The sequence below is a fragment of the Staurois parvus genome, unplaced genomic scaffold (assembly GCF_062004578.1).
Source record: "Staurois parvus isolate SC_StPar_1 unplaced genomic scaffold, SC_StPar_1.0 ptg000472l, whole genome shotgun sequence".
NCBI lineage: Eukaryota > Metazoa > Chordata > Amphibia > Anura > Ranidae > Staurois > Staurois parvus.
The window spans coordinates 84218-102500 of record NW_028318268.1 but is presented as its reverse complement, the minus strand read 5'-3'; the positions used below and the strand labels follow the sequence as shown (position 1 = coordinate 102500).

Below are 18283 nucleotides of genomic sequence, written 5' to 3'. Positions count from 1 at the left end.
CAGACTTAAATCTGATTGAGATGCTGTGGCATGACCATAAACAGGCTGTTCATCCTTGAAACCCCCCAATGTGGCTGAATTAAACCAATTCTGCATAGAAGAGTGGGCCAAAATTCCTCCACAACGATGTGAAAGACTCATTGCCAGTTATCACAAACGCTTGATTTCAGTTGCTGCCTCCAAGGTTGGCACAACCAGTTTAGGGGGCAATTGCTTTTTCACATAGGGCCAGGCAGGGTTGGACAGATTTTTTCCCTTAAATGAAACCTCATTTAAAAAGTGCAATTTACTGGGGTTATCTTTGTATAATATTACATTTTCTTTGATCTTTTAAGTGTGACAAATATGCATAAACATAAAGAAAATCTGGAAGGGGACTAATACTTTTTCACGGCACTGTACATACACATAGTAGGGCCAATGTAGACAGGAGCCAATTACCCTACCAGCATGTCTTTGGGCAATTTATGTTCCACAAAGATGTAAAGTTAAAGTTCTAATCTTGTGGTGTGATGACTGCTGTAATCTGATTGCTATTGGTTAGTGCACATTATTATTTATTAAATAAGCTCCTTTGTGCAATGTAAATAGCCATTCATACATTACCTTCTCCCACTGTTTCCATTGTGCGTAGTTAATGGGTCCATCGATAGCAGAATTAGCACCGTTCAGTCTTTCTGGGTGCTGAGCACAGTTGGCAGTTCTCTGCCTTAGCCTACCTTTAGACATCCAGCAAAAAAAATCCCCAAAAACATTCATAGGTGACTTATTTTCATTATTTTATGTATAACCCCCTTTTTCCGGTTTCTTAAAATGCTAGTGTAGGCGTGTGTGTTTCTTCTGTACGCCTCATGATGCTGTATATACTGTTAGCTGTACTAAGCCGTTGTGTTCCACACCCGTCCAGTGTTCCCAGTCCATAGTCCTAACATGTGTTTACTGCAGTCCCTCCTAGTCTGTGCCAGTATATCATCAATTTATTGATCTGTGAATCATGGTCTGACTTTGTGTATGACCTTTTCCCATCCACATCCAACCATTTATCGCCTCTTCCATTTCATTATTCCCTTGTTCACCATAATCCTTCTGCCAGCTCTCCAGCTTCCTTTCTAAACTGCTTTCCAAGTTTAGAAATATGGCATTATCCATCATGAGGATCAGCAGCGACGAGGTAATTCTTTACAGGGCAAAACCTAGACTGGCTTTGTAGCTCTGTGCATTGTAGTTAGCTGCTTGTAGATGCTTTGTAGCATAGAATCTGTGACTGATTTTGAGCTAAATGTCTTCTTGTCACCTATACTGTGAATACTTCCCTTTGTGATGTGCTTGTCACTCTTACCTTAAATACAGATTATTCAGTTGGAGAACATTTCTTGTACTGGCCTCAATAAAATTACCAGGCGTCTGAATCCACTTAGGGGCTCGTTCATGCCACACAGTACATAATAATGTGTATAATGCATGTACGTAGATGTGCAATGTGAACACATTGCAGTATTTGCTTTTTTCCTTCCTTAAAGTGGTTGTAAATTCTTACATATACCCACACTGAAGTGACAATCCTCAGATTATACACAGATGAAACAAGTCATCCTACATAAGTTGTACCTGTTTATGTGCAGCCCTTCTCTACTGCCTTCTAAAACACACAGATCAGATGCCATTTCTCAGCTCCAACAGCCAGGGGGCTGGTATCTGATGTCACACACTACACAGCATAGAGCAGGGAGCTGGGTGGAGGGAAAGGACACCTCCTCCTCTACACAGTCTTATAGGGAAACATGCACAGCAGAGGCTGTCATTCACCTTCTGTGTGTTGCAGGGAGGGGGACATCTTTCAAGAATCTGTGATGTCCGGATAGACTGTCAGAAGTAACTAATGTAGAGAAAAGAGACAGACATCACACTTGGTGCCTTGGATTCAGACTAGTACACACTATAGAGGGATATTCTCAGTTAATTTTTCATTGCAAAAGTTTGCAACCACCTTAAAGAGGAATTCCAGATATGGTATTTTTTACATAGCTAAATTGGTCCAAGCTGAACTAATGCAACTATGTATGTAACAAATCTATGGGATCCCTGTAGAAGCTGGAAATCTCTATAGTAGACACCGTTAGTCCAGTGATCTTTACTAGCTTCCAAGTTCTGTACTAAGCAGATGCCCCTCTGCTTTGTAAACACAGTGATGTCACTAACCCCCACTTCTCTGCTTTGTCCAATCAGAGAGTGCTTTGTATCCATTGCTGAAATGCAAAGTTATCTCTGGTGCCATGCCAAGCAGTCAGCCTCCTGTTTTCAGAATGCAGGGCAGCTGCTTGGCATGTGACCCAGAAGCTAGTGGAAATCACTGGAGTATTGGAGTCTTCTACGGTGATTTTCTGTTTCTAGAGGGATTCCACGGGTATGTGGTGCATTACTGCATGTGAGAACATGCTACACGAAAAATGCAACATGCCTTGGTTTGTTTTTTTTTTTGTTTTGTTTTGTTTTTTTCAGCTCCTTGGAATAAACTATAGCCATAGGACATAAGGCACCAGCTCTGCTTGGTGTGTACGAGCCCTAAATCCTCTACAAGGAGCAGAAGACATGAAGTGATTTGAATACAATGTGCAATTACTTGCCAAATGATTGCTTGTTCTCAGTATTGATTGTGTTCTACAGACATAAAAAAAACAGCAATGAAGAATAAAACTAGACAATGAAAATTGGAGCTCTTCTTTACTTGATCGAAGCAAGATTACCATCACAACCATCTTTTCAAGGAGGCTACTTTATCAAGGTGACTGTAACCTTGGTCTGATCGAGCAAAGAATATCTCTGATTTTCATTGTGGAGTGGTAGCATCTTCATTGATGTTTGTATATATTGTTCCACATGGTGAGAAATATGTACGAAAAAAAAAACAAATCAAGTTCAATAGTTTGTTTCACCCTACCCACTGTCTCTGTTACTACTGGTTGGTTTCTATGTAAATGTTACCGCCACAAGACGGAGTAAAATTTACCTAGCCTCGTACCACATAGCAGGTCGTGGGGATACAGATCAGATGACCAGCGTTCCAAGATGATTCTTGCCAGCCTGCCTGATTTCCCATTTAGAGCACATTCTAGGTCTCAGCTGGATTTTTCACCCCATAAGAATTTGTTGCTTCCTGTAAATGTGGCCCCAGCCAGCCCCTCTTGTAAAATCAGGGATCCTGATCAACCCTCCATTTTCCCACCCCAGACACACCAATGTAACATGTAGAATCATAGACATCCAGTAAAGTATATGCAGTCTACTGGCATCAGAAGTAGATTTTTATTGCTTAAGAGGGGCAAAGAAAAAAACAGACCCTCCTTGGCACAGTAACTCACCTTTCAGCGAACTGGAATATTTTTCAAGGCCATACCTTAAAGGGAGGAAGCAATATGTACAACCCTCCAATTATCCATCTGCCCATATATGAAAAAGCAGGAAAAGGTTAAACCATGCAGTAAGCTGTGCAAACCGTGATACCTGGTCTTCCTAAATTACCACGGTCTTGCCACAGTAAGGACAGTTGTAAGCTATTTCTTTCTAGTTACACTAAATTACTTTAGTGTTGATTTTGTGACCTAGTTTAGTCATTTAGGTTCCTTACTTATTACTCTACTTTTGTAGACTGAAACCCCCTTTTCCCCACTAAGCTACAGTATGTGCATTAACCTCCTTAGCAGTATTCCCGAGTGTAGCTCGGGGTAAAATTTCAATACCAAGAGCGGTAACCCCGAGCTACACTCGGACTTACCATGCGGCGCTGCTCAGGGAGTCCCTGCAGCACTTACTTTGTCCTTCGCTCCCACGATGTGTCCCCTGCAGCGTCCCCGGCCATCTCCTCTAGCCGATGCCGGCATCCGGCTTCCGTGTTCCGGTCCCTGTGACGTCGGGACGTACGGGCGCCGGAACCGGCGCAAATTTTAAATTTTTAAAAAATGGCATTTTTTAAAAAATTATTATTACATAGTAAAACATTGCTGTTTCAATGCATTTCACATACATTTTGTCCCTACTGCTTTGTCCTGTGCCCTGTCTGCATTTTGACTGTTCTTTCTGCCTGGAAACTTAGAAAAGTCCATGGTGTCCAAAAAGCGTCCCTTTATGTCAAAAGCGGTTTTAGATCAGCTAGAGAACAGCGATAGTAAATCAGAACCACTTGCAGAATTGAGTGATAATGATTCGTGGGGAAATTCGTCATCAGACACTGAAAACGATTTTTCGACTTTGCTCAGTGATGTGTGAACTTGCCTCTGTATTTCAAATTTCAGTGTTTTTGGTTTGATTATATTATTGAATTAAATTTATTAATATTATATTATTATTTTTTATGATTCTTTATTAAATTATTTATGATTTCGTGTTTCAAATTTTATCATACCCGGGATGTTTACTAGACTCTTGTTCGGACAGATTTCAGTGAGTTATTCCTAAAAATTACAGCCTACAATAAAAAACTACATATTTCCATGCAAAAAAATGGTACCGCTTTCAGCACAAAAAATCGGAAATAATCATACCGCCAGGGAGGTTAAGCATTTTATTTTGCACAAAAAAAGCTCTTATCCTGTTTCAGGAAGGTGACCAATTTATGGTATTATCTTCTACACATCTTTTCTTAGATTTGTTGGGAGTGGCTTTAGGCTTCATGTAGACGAGCAGCTTCTAAATTTGAGTTTAGGAGCTTTTTGGCATTTTTTTGCCAAAGCTCCTAAACTCAGCTCCATAAAAGCCTGTGTGTCCATGTACACATAGGCTTTTAGCAGAGTTTAGGAGCTGCTGCGTTTAGGTGAGGTTAAACCCCCCTCTCCTGAACGCGGAAGAATCGCGTTCAGAATAGGAACGTTTTGACCAGCAACTGCGAGAAAATGCAAATCGCAGCAAAACCGCAGCACTGTGATTATCGCCGTGATTTTGCCACGTTTTTTGTTTTCTGGCAGTCAAGGTAGGCTCTACTGGCAGCTAACATCCTTTGTTTACTTGTATGAGAATGTGACTATCATTTGAATTCAAAAAAAAAAAAAAAACAATTCTGCATAAATGCTAGGTAATGAACACTGGGCCTCTAAAAGCCAGGGTATTCATCAGTAATTTAAGTATAGTAGGGAATGTGTGAGCTCCTCATCATTACTGCAATAAACAGCGTGACCTTGAAACTCGGGGGCAGGGATCTTGTTGCTGATTTGAGAAATGCACCTGTGAAATGTTATTATCTAGCCAATACCGAGATATAAGATTTGACCAGACTGATCAATTGATAGGACACTATTCAGAAATCAGATAAGTCTGGAAATACATTTTGAGGTTATTCATTTCACAGCACAGATTTGACTCTATCTGTCTTTCTTTTTTCCAGAGTCCATCATCTCAGCCAGTCAGCTTCCCTTCCCTTCTCAGTCATATAACGTCTATGCACTTGAACTATGAGCTCCTGGTGATGCCTGTGACCAATGAAAAGGGTGGAGGTCCAGCTCTTAAATCATTTTTGCCACTTTCTGCTACTCTACCGTGTGACATCCATATCCTCAATCTGAGGACTCTCCAGGCAGAGGTGAGCATGGATGCAATGCTAATGGAACAGTTAATATCATAGCTTTGTGTCTGCTTTTGCTAATGAGTGCAGATGTAAATATATATTTCCTGAGTTACATGATTACAAATGTATTGTTAAATAAAATCATGGCTTTAAGGGTCAACTGTATTATTTGTACTCCTGTTGCTCTGTAGGATGATGGAATACCCTCTCTAGACACCGCTCTGATCTTACACCGAAAAGGATTTGACTGCGGCTTGGAGGCAAAAAATCTTGGCTTCAACTGCACCACAAGTCAAGGAAAGGTATTCTGTTTTTGAAATCAATCGTTTGTCAGTGGAATGCATCTTATATAGGATCTGAAGTTTTAAACACTCTGGGGACAGCTATTGCTGATGATGGGTTATTTATCCTAATAACTTATCAACACCATATGAAGTACCAGGTCATATTTACCGTAGATTTCCAACTGCGTTTCTACAGTATATAACCCCAACATTTTCACATGTATAAAAGTTGTATCCACCCCTTTGTTGAACTGCCCATTTTGGACACAATTCAAATGTATAATCTGTGGACCCTATAGCAACTAATTGATTCACTGCACTGTGCAAAAAAATCATTGCTTTCTTAAAAAAGACTTTTAATCCTTTTTAGGTTGAATCTATTTTTATTCAGTTTTGAACTTTACATAGCTAAAACATTAAGGCACAGAACAGGTTCCAATATGTCAACAGAACCGATGAGCAAAGGTTATCACACAGAATGAGTGCACCACAGTGCCCCAACTAATACATTGGAAAATAGAACTTTGTATAGAACGTCATTTTAGAAAAGACACCAATTGAGACATAAAATCATCTTATAGCTTGTAAAAGATAAGTAGACAAGAAAAACGTAAGATAAAGAAGAGTAGGAAACAGAAAGAATAGGGGAGGGAAAGGAAAGAAGAATAAAATAAAAAGGATGGGGAGGGGCAGGGTACCATGGAGGGTGGTACTTATTCCTGAAAGGTCTCAGGAGCACCATTGTTGTCAAGCTGAGTGGATATGAAGGCCTCAAAACCAGATGAATACTGGAAGTGTGACCTGAGAGTCCACAGAAGTTGATGAGACTCAGACTTATTAATGTCCCAGGCAGTCATACATTCCAAATATTCAGTCCTGTTCATTTCACAAGCTCTGTGAGCCAAAGATGGAGTATTTGGTTGACACCGGTGTCTGGCAATAACAGAGCGAGCTGCTGTGAGGAAATGCTTGGTTTGTTTAGAACAACCTGACAACATAGACAGCACGGTCATGTACGGTACATTTGGGAATTTATCCCCCCACAAGCTTGTCGTATAGTTGTAGTATCTCACCCCAGAAGGGTATAAGTACCCCAGATATGGGTCATGTTGCCAGGGGCCTGTAAACATCTCCAGCATGTATTTGGGATAGTAGGATTACTACTGTGTAAGACAGTAGGGCATCTGTACCATCTGGATGCTATTCGGTAATTGCGTTCCTGAGCATGGGATGACATAGACAATTTAAAGGAGAGTGCTTGTGTTTTGTCCAAATTTTCGGAGGACATGTTCAATTCATGTTCCCATTTCGATATGAAGGGGGGTAGATTTGGATAGGATTCTTTCAGCAGGATTCGATGGATCTGGGAGAGCAAGTGCTTCGGCCTGGTGAATTGGGAAAACTACTCAGTCTGTACATGTTCTGGTCAGCGCATCCGAGCAGGGTAATTTACCAAGTAAATGTTTTAATTGAGTATATTGGTTCCACACTTTTTTGATGGGCTGGCTTTAATACTTTTAGTAAAATAAATTGCTACACTAGCTACCAAGCTAAACTGGAGCAGGGAAAGGACACATGCAGTTTGAGCAACCGCCATGGGGCACATAATAGAGCAATTCAGCCCCACCTGCAAACAGCAGGATAGAGAGGAAAGATGGGGCGAGTGCTTTTTCTGAAGAGAACCCCAGCAACTGCATCTGTAATAGTCGATAATTGCGTAGGGGGTTTCTCTGAAAAATCTTCCTGAAAGGTGAAGTTATACTTTAAATAATGAGTGAGAATGAGAATGGTGGGTTAGATAAAAGTAAAGTAAGCCAGCTTAACCACTTGCTGCCCACTCACAATAAATGTTCTGAGAGAGGGCGGCAAGTGCAGGCTTGACTAGCAAAAAAAACACGTTGCCAGCTCTCTTCCAGGTTTGGGGCGCACATGTGCTTGCCCCCTGCTGTGTGATTACACACAGCACAATTTTGTCAGCATGTTTCAACAAGTGATTTATGGCTGAAACCAACTGATCAACTGTGTCCAATCACAGTACATCTCATTTTTTTTTTTTGTTTGTTTTTTTCACCAAAGACATGTAGTAGAATACATCTTGCCCTACATTTGTGAAGCGATATTAGATTTTATTGGATATGTTTTATAACAGAAAGTAAAAAATATTATTTTTTTTTTTTTTGTCTTTTTTCATTTATGTAGCAAAAAACCCAGTGGTGACCAAATACCACAAAAGTGCCACCTATCAGTGCAGCCTCATCAACGCACATCAGTGAAGGAGAAAAATTACCTGTTTGCAAAATGTTATAATAGAAACACAATCTTTTGCTATTTTTTTTTTTTTATAGTGCAAACAAACACCCAGTGGTGATTAAATGCCACCAAAAGAAGGCTCTATTTGTGTGAAAAAAATGATTAAATTTAATTTGGGTGCAGCGTTGCATGACTGCGCAATTGTCAGTTAAAGTAGCACAGTACTGAATAGCAAAAAAAATGCCCTGGTCATGAAGGGGGTAAAGCCTTCCAGAGGTCAAATGGTTAAGAAAAAAAAGGAATTGTCATGAGTATGGGGTTGGACTAAAAGCATGATGTGCTGCAGTATTATAGTGTCTGTGTACATTGCACAACAGTGTGTTATGCTGAGCAAATGTTGCAACCTAAATGTAGATATGCCTTTATGGTGGTTTATGAAATGATCGTATGATTTGTTTCTCTCTAGCTGTCCCTCGGAAATCTGTTCAATGGATTAGAGTTGGCTCTCGTGCAGCCCACCTCCTTGACGTTGATGTATTCTCTAGCCTTGCCTTCAAACAGCAGCACCTCAACGCTCAGCTTAGACCCAATGGAAATTTCCACTTACCGCGTGCGTTTCAGCTAACGGCAGCCAAGTGGGACTAAGATCCCATTGTGCAAGAGCCAAGGACTGGAAGCATCTTCAGCCAGTTTATGCTCTTAATGAAGAGCAACTTGTTTGGTCTTTTTAGCCTGAAATGGATCTAGCACTGGAAAACGCCTGTTCAGGCATTCGGGACACACTACAAAAGCCCTCCGTGTAAAGCCAGCCATTGCTAAAGGGCCATTTGTTTCAGACTGTTTTAATGCTAAGGAGTTAAACGCTTTGGTGGGACGTTGCAGGATAAGCAGAAGCTATTTATGATAAGATTGCTTTTTAAAATTATTTATTTGTTGACTTTTTAAACACATCTCTACACCTGATTCCTACCACAGTTCAGGTGATCCCCGATGGAGCTTAATGCTCACAGCATTGTCCCCTGTGCCATTAAATGCTGCAGAAATCTCAACAAGAAAGGCTTCTAGGAATCCTGAGGGGGATATCCAACTAGATAATAGAGTAAACTTAGATTAGTGATGTTTTTCTTGGGAAAAGAAAAATCTCTAAATCGTTGTCAGTATTTTCCTTAATTTATCTGCCTTTTTTATACCGTAGCACAGCTGCAAAGAACTATGGGAAGAAGCTGTTGAGTAAAAGATGTCACCCATAAACCGTACATCTTGCTTCTGCAACTGTGGCCATGAATACACAGAATACCATCTCTGAAAAAAAGGACTCTGTTTGAATTATTTCATTTACAGAACTTTTTCTCATGTCAGGACTGTTAACATTTCTAAATATAACCTATTAAAGACTTTATTCTAATTTCCTGGAGGGCAGTTAAATACACTCACCAGCCTCTTTAATAGGTATACCTGTTCAATTGCTTGGTAGCACAACTTGCTAATCAGCCAATCACATGGCAGCAACTCAATGCATTTAGGCATGTAGACGTGGTGAAGACGACTTGCTGAAGCTGGTCTGAATATTTCAAAAACTGCTGATCTACTGGGATTTTCTTGCATATCCATCTCTAGGGTTTACAAAAAAATATATATATATATATATTATATACATACATACATACATACATACATACATACATACATACATACACTGTATGGGCTGTGGTACTTACCAATAAATTTGTATTTTTGCCCAGTCAGTCCAGGGATATAAATAACCCTGCCAGACATCAGCAGAAGATCCAGGTTGGCCAACTCTTCTCTTTTCTGTACTGCACTTGGACTTCAGCTAGCCTCTCTTCAGCTAGCATGTGATTGGACAATCGAAGAGTAGCAGAATACTGTAGCGCTACCCCTATGTCTTTTGGTGTTTTTTTTTTTTTTTGCAAATTCTTTATCGACTCCCAGAGCAAAGATGATTTTGAAAGCATATAGAATCAGTGGTAGACAGGAAAATGGTACAATACACACAATGTATGCATAAGGCATAGCACCCTGTTGATAACATGAAGCTCAACATCGCTCACTTTTGGAAGGCATTTTCAGTTTTTAAAATGTAGGAACTTACAATTCTAAAGCAAAAAAACAGGAGTATGTCGGGTATGGAGGAGGGGTATAAGAAATTATTTTGGTAATTCTTGCATACCTGGTCAATTAGTTTGAACGAAGCAAAATCGAAAAGGGGATCTTAGGGAGAGCTTCTGTATCCAAAGTGTAGGGCCAATGGGAGGGGAGAGGGTATGAGACAGTCTATATAATGTGTATAGCAAGGTTAGAATCAATTTATGGGAATTGGTAGAAGTGAGGCTCTGGGGTGGGAATTTTTAGGTACCTCCCTGCCAGTGTTTATTTTCATCATAATTTTCATAAGCGGCATGTTTCCAGCGATAACTAAACAGAAATTACTCCGAATATTTGTCAATTGTTGAAAATTAATTCCAATTTTCGCCAATGAATGCAAATGCGAGGGAGGAGTGTTTTATTTAAAAATATGTTATATAACAGCTAAATCTGTATCTATGCAGTTTATTTGAACCTTAATACCATAAATAACATATTCATTTTTTTTACTCAAGGAGTATATGATGAGTTTGGAAATTCTAGAGGAATGCTTAAATAATGCATTACAATTTAACTAAACCTATTAGATTTTAGTTGGATGTACAGGAGATTTTAATTGACTAAAATATGACTAAAACGAAAACAATTCAGATGACTAAAATATGACTAAAACTTAAATGGCATTTTAGTCAAAAGACTGCGAAAAAAGACACTAAAACTAAATTGAAATTTGATGTCAAAAGTAACACTGTTCCCTGGTTCTTCTGGCCATAGTTCTGTCTTTTTCTCTTCTCGGTTTCTTAAAGGATACGTTCACTTTTAGTAACATGTTGCATGTTACACCCATATTCCGGGTGTTGCATGTTTACTACAGCAACTGTGCGCACCCTGACCCGATCCCCTGTTAAGACAATGGATGGGGGGATCCTTTCCATACACCCACTGTTACAATTCAAAAATGTTCCGACTGTGTGGGGCTCTGCCCACACAACCGTGTCATTAATTTGTAGCAATCTGTGAATGAATGTGCTACAAGTACTCCACTGCTTGTGGTTTTTAATGAACTGTGAGGGAGCTGGTAAATGATGTCATAGTTCATTGATCTTCCTGGACTTCGGTAACTGTCTGCCTGTATGGGAGGTAGAAGCAGGCAGTTGTACTGACAGTCTGCAGGAGCCTGACATTGCATCTGTGATGTGTTTGATTGTGAGTACAATGCTTTATAGGATCCTAAGAAAAAAATAATTGATACACATTTTTTACCTGCAAAAGATGTGCATTTATTTACTTAAAGTGGTAATAAATGCCTGAATGAAAAAAAAAAAAAAGGGCCCGGGCAGTTTAAGCCATACTGTGGTAGTATGCCCTAATACTAGCACATTATAATAGACTTGCCTTAAAACGAAGCTTTCCAGCATCATGCTGTCACCACTGCCAGCACTTCCATCCTCACCAGGTCTTCCTTCTGGGTTTGCACTCTCTGGCTGTTTGAGTGGCCGGGCTCGGAGTGCTGTCCATTCAGAGAGCAGTGCACATGCGTCAGCAACGTCACCAGTCAGGCTTACCTGTTTTGTACAAGTAGAAAAAAAAAAAGCAGAGTTTACTACATAGTCTGGCTGAAAAAAGACAAAAGTCCATCCAGTTCAACCACTAAAAAAAAAAAAAAAATTTATAATCCTACACCCACAGTTGCTTTAACTACATTTATTTTTATTATCTGCACAGAGTTCAGCTGTAATTTACTGAAATTCAGGAATTGCATGGATTCTGTAACTGATTAAATGCATATAGGGCAAAAACAAATGTTACTTAACAGTGGAAGCTGTATAACCTGAATGTGTCCACAAATAGGGGAATGATGTAGAAGCGCTCAATACCCACCCTGGGTACGATGTACACAGGCGTCAGATTCACAAGAAAGCATGCTTGTAGGTGTTCGCAGAGGAAAATTAATTTTTTTTTTTTAGGGCTCGTTTACATTTACGTTGCCCTCTGAAGATATGTCACCTCCTACTGGTTATGCTGAGGGACAGGATCTTAAAGTATTTTAAAGGGTTTAATGGTGATTTTTTTGTTTTTTGTTTTGGCAAAGGAAGCTGGTGAGCTCTGGATTGCTCAGACAATATAGGTCTGCTTGAAGTCCAGCTAATCTATCCTAAACTTCTGTCCAGTCCTCCAGGACTGGAGATTTGTATCCCTGTATTAAAGTACCTCTTACCCTACTGGCCATTCCCAACTGATTACTTCACTGTGTCCCAGTCTAGAGTTCTCGGAGTCCAGAAGCTGAAACAGCAAGTTTGTGGTCCTTCACAAACCAGATTTTGTACACAAGCCGGCAGTAGAGGTGCAGGAGCAAGCAAAAACATGGATCTAACCAAAGGTATCTGGTTTGAGTTAAGAATGATGAAGCATAAGTGGACTGCAAAAGTAGAAGTCTGTAGGAATATAGCGTAGCGATAGAGCAAGATACCAGCAGTGTTCATTTAGAAACTAGATCTCTGGGAAGGTTGATCAAGAGATGAGGTGAACTATCCAGCACTCCAGCAGAGCCTCTGGGTTTGGTTCTGGATCCTGACACATTGAGATTTAGAGAAGTGAATTTATGAAGTCTCCTGTTCTAGGAGGAATGAAACCATATACTTGTTATCTTACGGGATCTTCCTTATGAATTATTTTAAATAAGGCAATAACTATGCAAGAGAGCTTATACTCACATGCATTTCCCATGAGCTTTTCTGCCATAGACGTCATATTCTCACCTAAATAGTAACACAAGAAGCCTCTAGGGTACTTCAAAGAGAATTTAAATAAAAAATAAAAAAAACTAGTAACAGTTACTGATCATATGCCATGCATAATAACCCACAAGAACCAAGAAGGCTTTATACCTACTACAGTTAGGGTCCTTTCACACAGGCTTTCCATTTTTATTCTTCAGTTCAGCCATGTTTTTTCAAAGAAAAAGATGAGTTTACATCTGTTTTTTGTATATGTTTACATCTGGTTATCATTCGTTTACATCTTTTTTTCATTGTTTTTAATCTGTTTACATCCATTTTTCATCTGTTGTCATCCATTTTTGGTCCGTTTACATCCATTGACATCTGTTTTTTTGTCTGTTCTGGGTTATTTTGCAGAAGAAAAATAGGGTTTTCTTCCATTCAAAAAAACAGATGTTAACAGATGCGGACATTAACGGATGTAAAAAGATGTTCAACTGTTTACATCCGCAAGTCCATGGAAATACACGGGGGTCTGTTTTTCATCTGTAAACAGACAGATGAAAAACGGAAATATGGAACACCCATGTGAAAGGGGCCTTAGATCAGTGAGCAAGAATATCTGATTAGATATTATGGGTTACTGTTGCTGCTAATTGCACATTCTTAAAAATTATTCCTTTATTGAAACTCCAAAGGAATAAAGTAAAAATGCAAACTTGGAGTGGGGAAGTGGAAAGTCTTATGGCAATGCCCTAGTAGTCTGTGGAGGGCATTGGGTGGAAAAATGGGCTTAAAGCGGAACAAAACCCTCCTATCTTTTTCATCCAAAAAAGCTGCCATCGTATCCTCTGTTTGATCCTCAACTGCCACAATTCTACACGTGATCAGTTATGACACCAACCATTTGATGGTTGGACAGTTTAGTTGAGAACCCAAGCAAACGTGACCGTTACATTACCGCGGTTGGGTACTGCTTTTTTAAACTGTTAAATTGATAGGTTTAGTTCCACTTTAAGTTCTTCTTTGAATCAACCTGAATTATTAGTACTAATATTACTTTTGTTCACGGTAAAGAAAAAAAATTCCTCCTGAGCATGGGAACCCTGAAACCGGTGAAGTGACAACTGTTCATGATCACAAGCTCTAAAATATTAATTATATTGAGTTACATTTTTAAAGATGATTATTCTTCCTACAGTTCTCATATTCTGTTCTGTCCTAAGGGGATGACATTTTTAATGAAAGCTGAACCTCTCTTTTCAGGAATTCCTGGTGGGTTCTAAATAAAGGAGCTGATATCTGTACATTCTTGGCTGAAGAGTGTGATTGCAGATATTAAAGGAACCTCTATTTTAAAAAGGGAAAAAATAATAATTTCAATAGTGTTTTGGCCAGAACATTTACTGCATTTGGGCTGTATTCAGGAACATAATTACCTTCTTTTGTCTTGCACTCTTTTATATAGAGAAATAAACTTCTGGACAGATGAACAAATCCATGCATTTAGCGTAAACAAAGTTCACACAAAACAGACACTATAAAGTGGAATTTATCATCTTGACCAACATTCTTCACTTGGGTGGAGAGCCCTTTTGTGTTTCCTCAAGCTGAACAGCTGAGAAAAAAATCCCTTGGCTGATTTTGAGACCGAGACAGTGATGGGGTCAACTGAGAAAACATGGCTATGTTGGGAGCTGCCATATGGACTCCCCTGTGACCTTCAATGATTGATAGTTTAGAAACCCTAAAACATCTGTTACCACAAGGACAACTATCGTCATATATTATTTTATGAAAATGCCTTCTGGCAGAGGGACTGGCATGGTTCTGAGAAAATCAGAAGAAAAAGCCAGTATGAGGAACGATCGCTCCATCGTCGTAGAGTGTGTACACAACTTTTGACAACTGATTCAGACTTTCCAAAATTTCTGAAGAAACAAACTCCAGAATTTTTCTCGTAAGTGAACAGAACTAACAATTTGGCTGATTTTGAGACCGAGACAGTGATGGGGTCAACTGAGAAAACATGGCTATGTTGGGAGCTGCCATATGGACTCCCCTGTGACCTTCAATGATTGATAGTTTAGAAACCCTAAAACATCTGTTACCACAAGGACAACTATCGTCATATATTATTTTATGAAAATGCCTTCTGGCAGAGGGACTGGCATGGTTCTGAGAAAATCAGAAGAAAAAGCCAGTATGAGGAACGATCGTTCCATCGTCGTAGAGTGTGTACACAACTTTTGACAACTGATTCAGACTTTCCAAAATTTCTGAAGAAACAAACTCCAGAATTTTTCTCGTAAGTGAACAGAACTAACAATTTGGCTGATTTTGAGACCGAGACAGTGGTGGGGTCAACTGAGAAAACATGGCTATGTTGGGAGCTGACAGATGGACCCCCCTGTGACCTTCAATGATTGATAGTTTAGAAACCCTAAAACATCTGTTACCACAAGGACAACTATCATCATATATTATTTTATGAAAATGCCTTAAGTGGGATATGGCAAAATCAGAAGAAAAAGCCCGTATGAGGAACGATCGTTCCACCGTCGTAGAGTGTGTACACAACTTTTGACAACTGATTCAGACTTTCCGAAGAAACAAACTCCAGAATTTTTCTCGTAAGTGAACAGAACTAACAATTTTTGCATTGGGTACAAGAAAAATCGGATATAAAAGACTGCACATGATCAGAAATAAAAGTACGGTACAATGTTTCTACGTTTAAACCAAAAAGAAAAAAGCTTTGTCCCAGAATTTTTGAACAATCAACCTTCCTTGAGTTTGACTTGCTGTGAAACGTCAAGGAAAACCAGATGGTCATTTGCCTGAATTTCTTGTAGTGTATACCCAGCTTTACTAGAAAATACTGGAAAAAAAAAAAAAACTTTGGCTGGAGTTCTACTTTAAAGAATTAAATATTTAAAGTCACATAAACCCATACCTACAATCTGATTATAATATCCATACCAAATCCTCATATATACTGAAAACCAAATTCAAAACTATACCCATTGTGCTAAGCCCAAACACGTTGGTCCTGTAAATTAGGATCGAGCTACATAGCAACAGTTTTGATTTGTGTGAACTCCTATGTCAGATTAATTCATCGTTCCATAGACGGTCCCATTGAGCCTAGCAGATGATGAATGTGATTGTGTTGGTTATACCACTGCTGTACTCAAATCCAGTAGTGTATTTAGGTTTTGTGCTAGCCTAGGCAACACAAAAATCGGTGCCCTCTCCCCCTGCAAAGAGAGCCTGACATTGACCAACAACACCCCTGCCCCCCGAGAGAGCCTTCCACTGCCCCCCATACACCATCCACCACAGCAAGACAGAGAAAGATACTCTCCTTCACAGCTCTGGACATCCCTGGGAACATGAAACCCGCAGCCTCTCTCCAAACCCACCAGGTCCCCATCTTGCATGTGCCCCGTCTTCTGAGGGGCAGTGCTGTCCCCCCTGATAAATGCCGCCCTAGGCAAATGCCTTGTTTGCCTTTTGGTAAATACACCTCTGCTCAAATCTCTAGATTTAAAGGATGTGGACTCTTATCTTGTAATACAACCCATTCAGTTTAAAATAGAAATCAAAGGCAAAGCATTTTTGTATGGATATAAAAAAACATTCTAGATACCTTTTTTCCTCTTTTTATAAGTGATCACATGCCCTCTCTTCTCAGCTGCTTAGAGAGGTGGAGGAGGAGAAACTGCAGGATGCTGATCTTCCCAGTGAATGGCTGGGGAGGGGGGGGATGTCAGCACAGGTCTGATCAATAGACTGATCAGACTTCTGGATCATTTGGAGTGCTGGACTATTATTGCATGATATTTATTTTATTTTAGTTAAGGATTTATTGATTTAGTCATCTTAACCATTGCTGCATATAGTCATCTCATCCCACTTGGTACACATGGACAATTTAGTAATTGTTATTGTAATTATATGAAATTGTTTTTTATTTCACTTTATGTGGGTAGATTGTTTTGTGTATATATCAGTGGCAAGAGACAACAGTGAACACAAAATATACTGTGTACACGGACACAAGGATACATTTATTGTATAAATGAAGAAAAAAAGTTTATTTTGGATAATCAGGTCACACAATATTTGATGTAGCACATATATATTAATCAGAGAGGAGGTTGCACTGCACTTTATTTTTTGCATTGGATTAGTTGATGAGGGAACACCTATCAGTGTCACAGCTGCAACAGGGAGAGGCATATATTTGCATTTCTAACACTTTCACAATTGGTGAGCGCAGAGGAGATACTCTTGTAATAGAATTAAAATATGTGGCCCCTCGCCTTGTAACACAACCCAATCAGTTTAAAGTAGAAATCAAAGGCAAAACATGTATGCATGTATATAAAAACACATGATAGATGCCTTTTTTTTTTTTTTTCCCCCCCCCTCTTTTTATAAGTTGTCACATACCCTCTGTTCTCAACTGCAGGAGCCTATAGAGGTGGAGGAGGAACACAGCAGCACACTGGTCCTCCCAGTGAGTGGCTGTGGCAGAGAGCAGAGGTGTATCAGCACCGGTCTGATCATTGGATAAGCTCCCACCACAGCCAGAAGACTGACCATGCTGTACTGTCCTACTTAGTGTGGTCAGTTTTTACGAAAGCAAAGGGACTGGCATATACAACAGGTATGCAATACAAAGAGAATAGGATACTTCTTCATACACGTACATGGTATAGCAGGCACATATCAGGATTTTGAAATGTTGAATTTGCATATTCTTTAAAGAGGAGTCATATTTGTGTTTAAAAAAAGTCAGCAGATACACAAACTGGCTGATGGCTATTAATAAACAGACACTCGCCTGTCCAGGGATCCAGCAATGTACTCACCAGAGCTGGCGTCTCATTTGTGGGCACACGGTTGTGACATCTTCACAAATGGGCGCCTACTGTGCATGTGTGAGCCGCGCTGCACTTTGTGGATGGTATAAAAAACCCCAATGGCTCTAGAGCCCATCCTGGGAGTGGTATTTCTGCTCATGCCAAGCCCCCCCAACACTGAAATATTAAGGGGGATGCGCATCCAAAAAAGAAGTGCAAAAACTCCTCACACCAAAAAAAGGATAAAGCACTATAGGACATAAACAACGAACAGGACTTCCCCAGAGCTTCCCCCATCCTCTGGAACTCTCTACCCCAATTTATCAGTCTATCGCCTACTCTGCTCACTTTTAGGTGACCTCTGAAAACCTATCTCTTCAGGGAAGCCTATCCTGCCCTCAGTTAATAATGGAATCTTCTATTCTTCCTACCAGTCCAGTTATTACCTTTTGTATCAATAGCCCCTCCCTCTTAGATTGTAAGCTCCCAGGATCAGGC

General features: G+C 39.8%; 1 protein-coding gene across 2 annotated transcripts in view; it reads left to right on the top strand.

Annotated features, from left to right (window-relative positions):
* The window catches only part of MAN2A2 (mannosidase alpha class 2A member 2), a 175132-nt gene extending 165639 nt beyond the window's left edge, over positions 1-9493 (top strand). For both annotated transcript variants that reach the window (XM_089689376.1, XM_089689377.1), the window contains 3 exons: positions 5375-5569; positions 5746-5856; positions 8555-9493. In XM_089689376.1, the coding sequence (XP_089545502.1) occupies positions 5375-5569; positions 5746-5856; positions 8555-8713 (465 nt within the window). In that variant the 3' untranslated portion in view covers positions 8714-9493. The remainder of the gene's footprint in view (positions 1-5374; positions 5570-5745; positions 5857-8554) is intronic.
* Positions 9494-18283: the final 8790 nt, after the last annotated feature.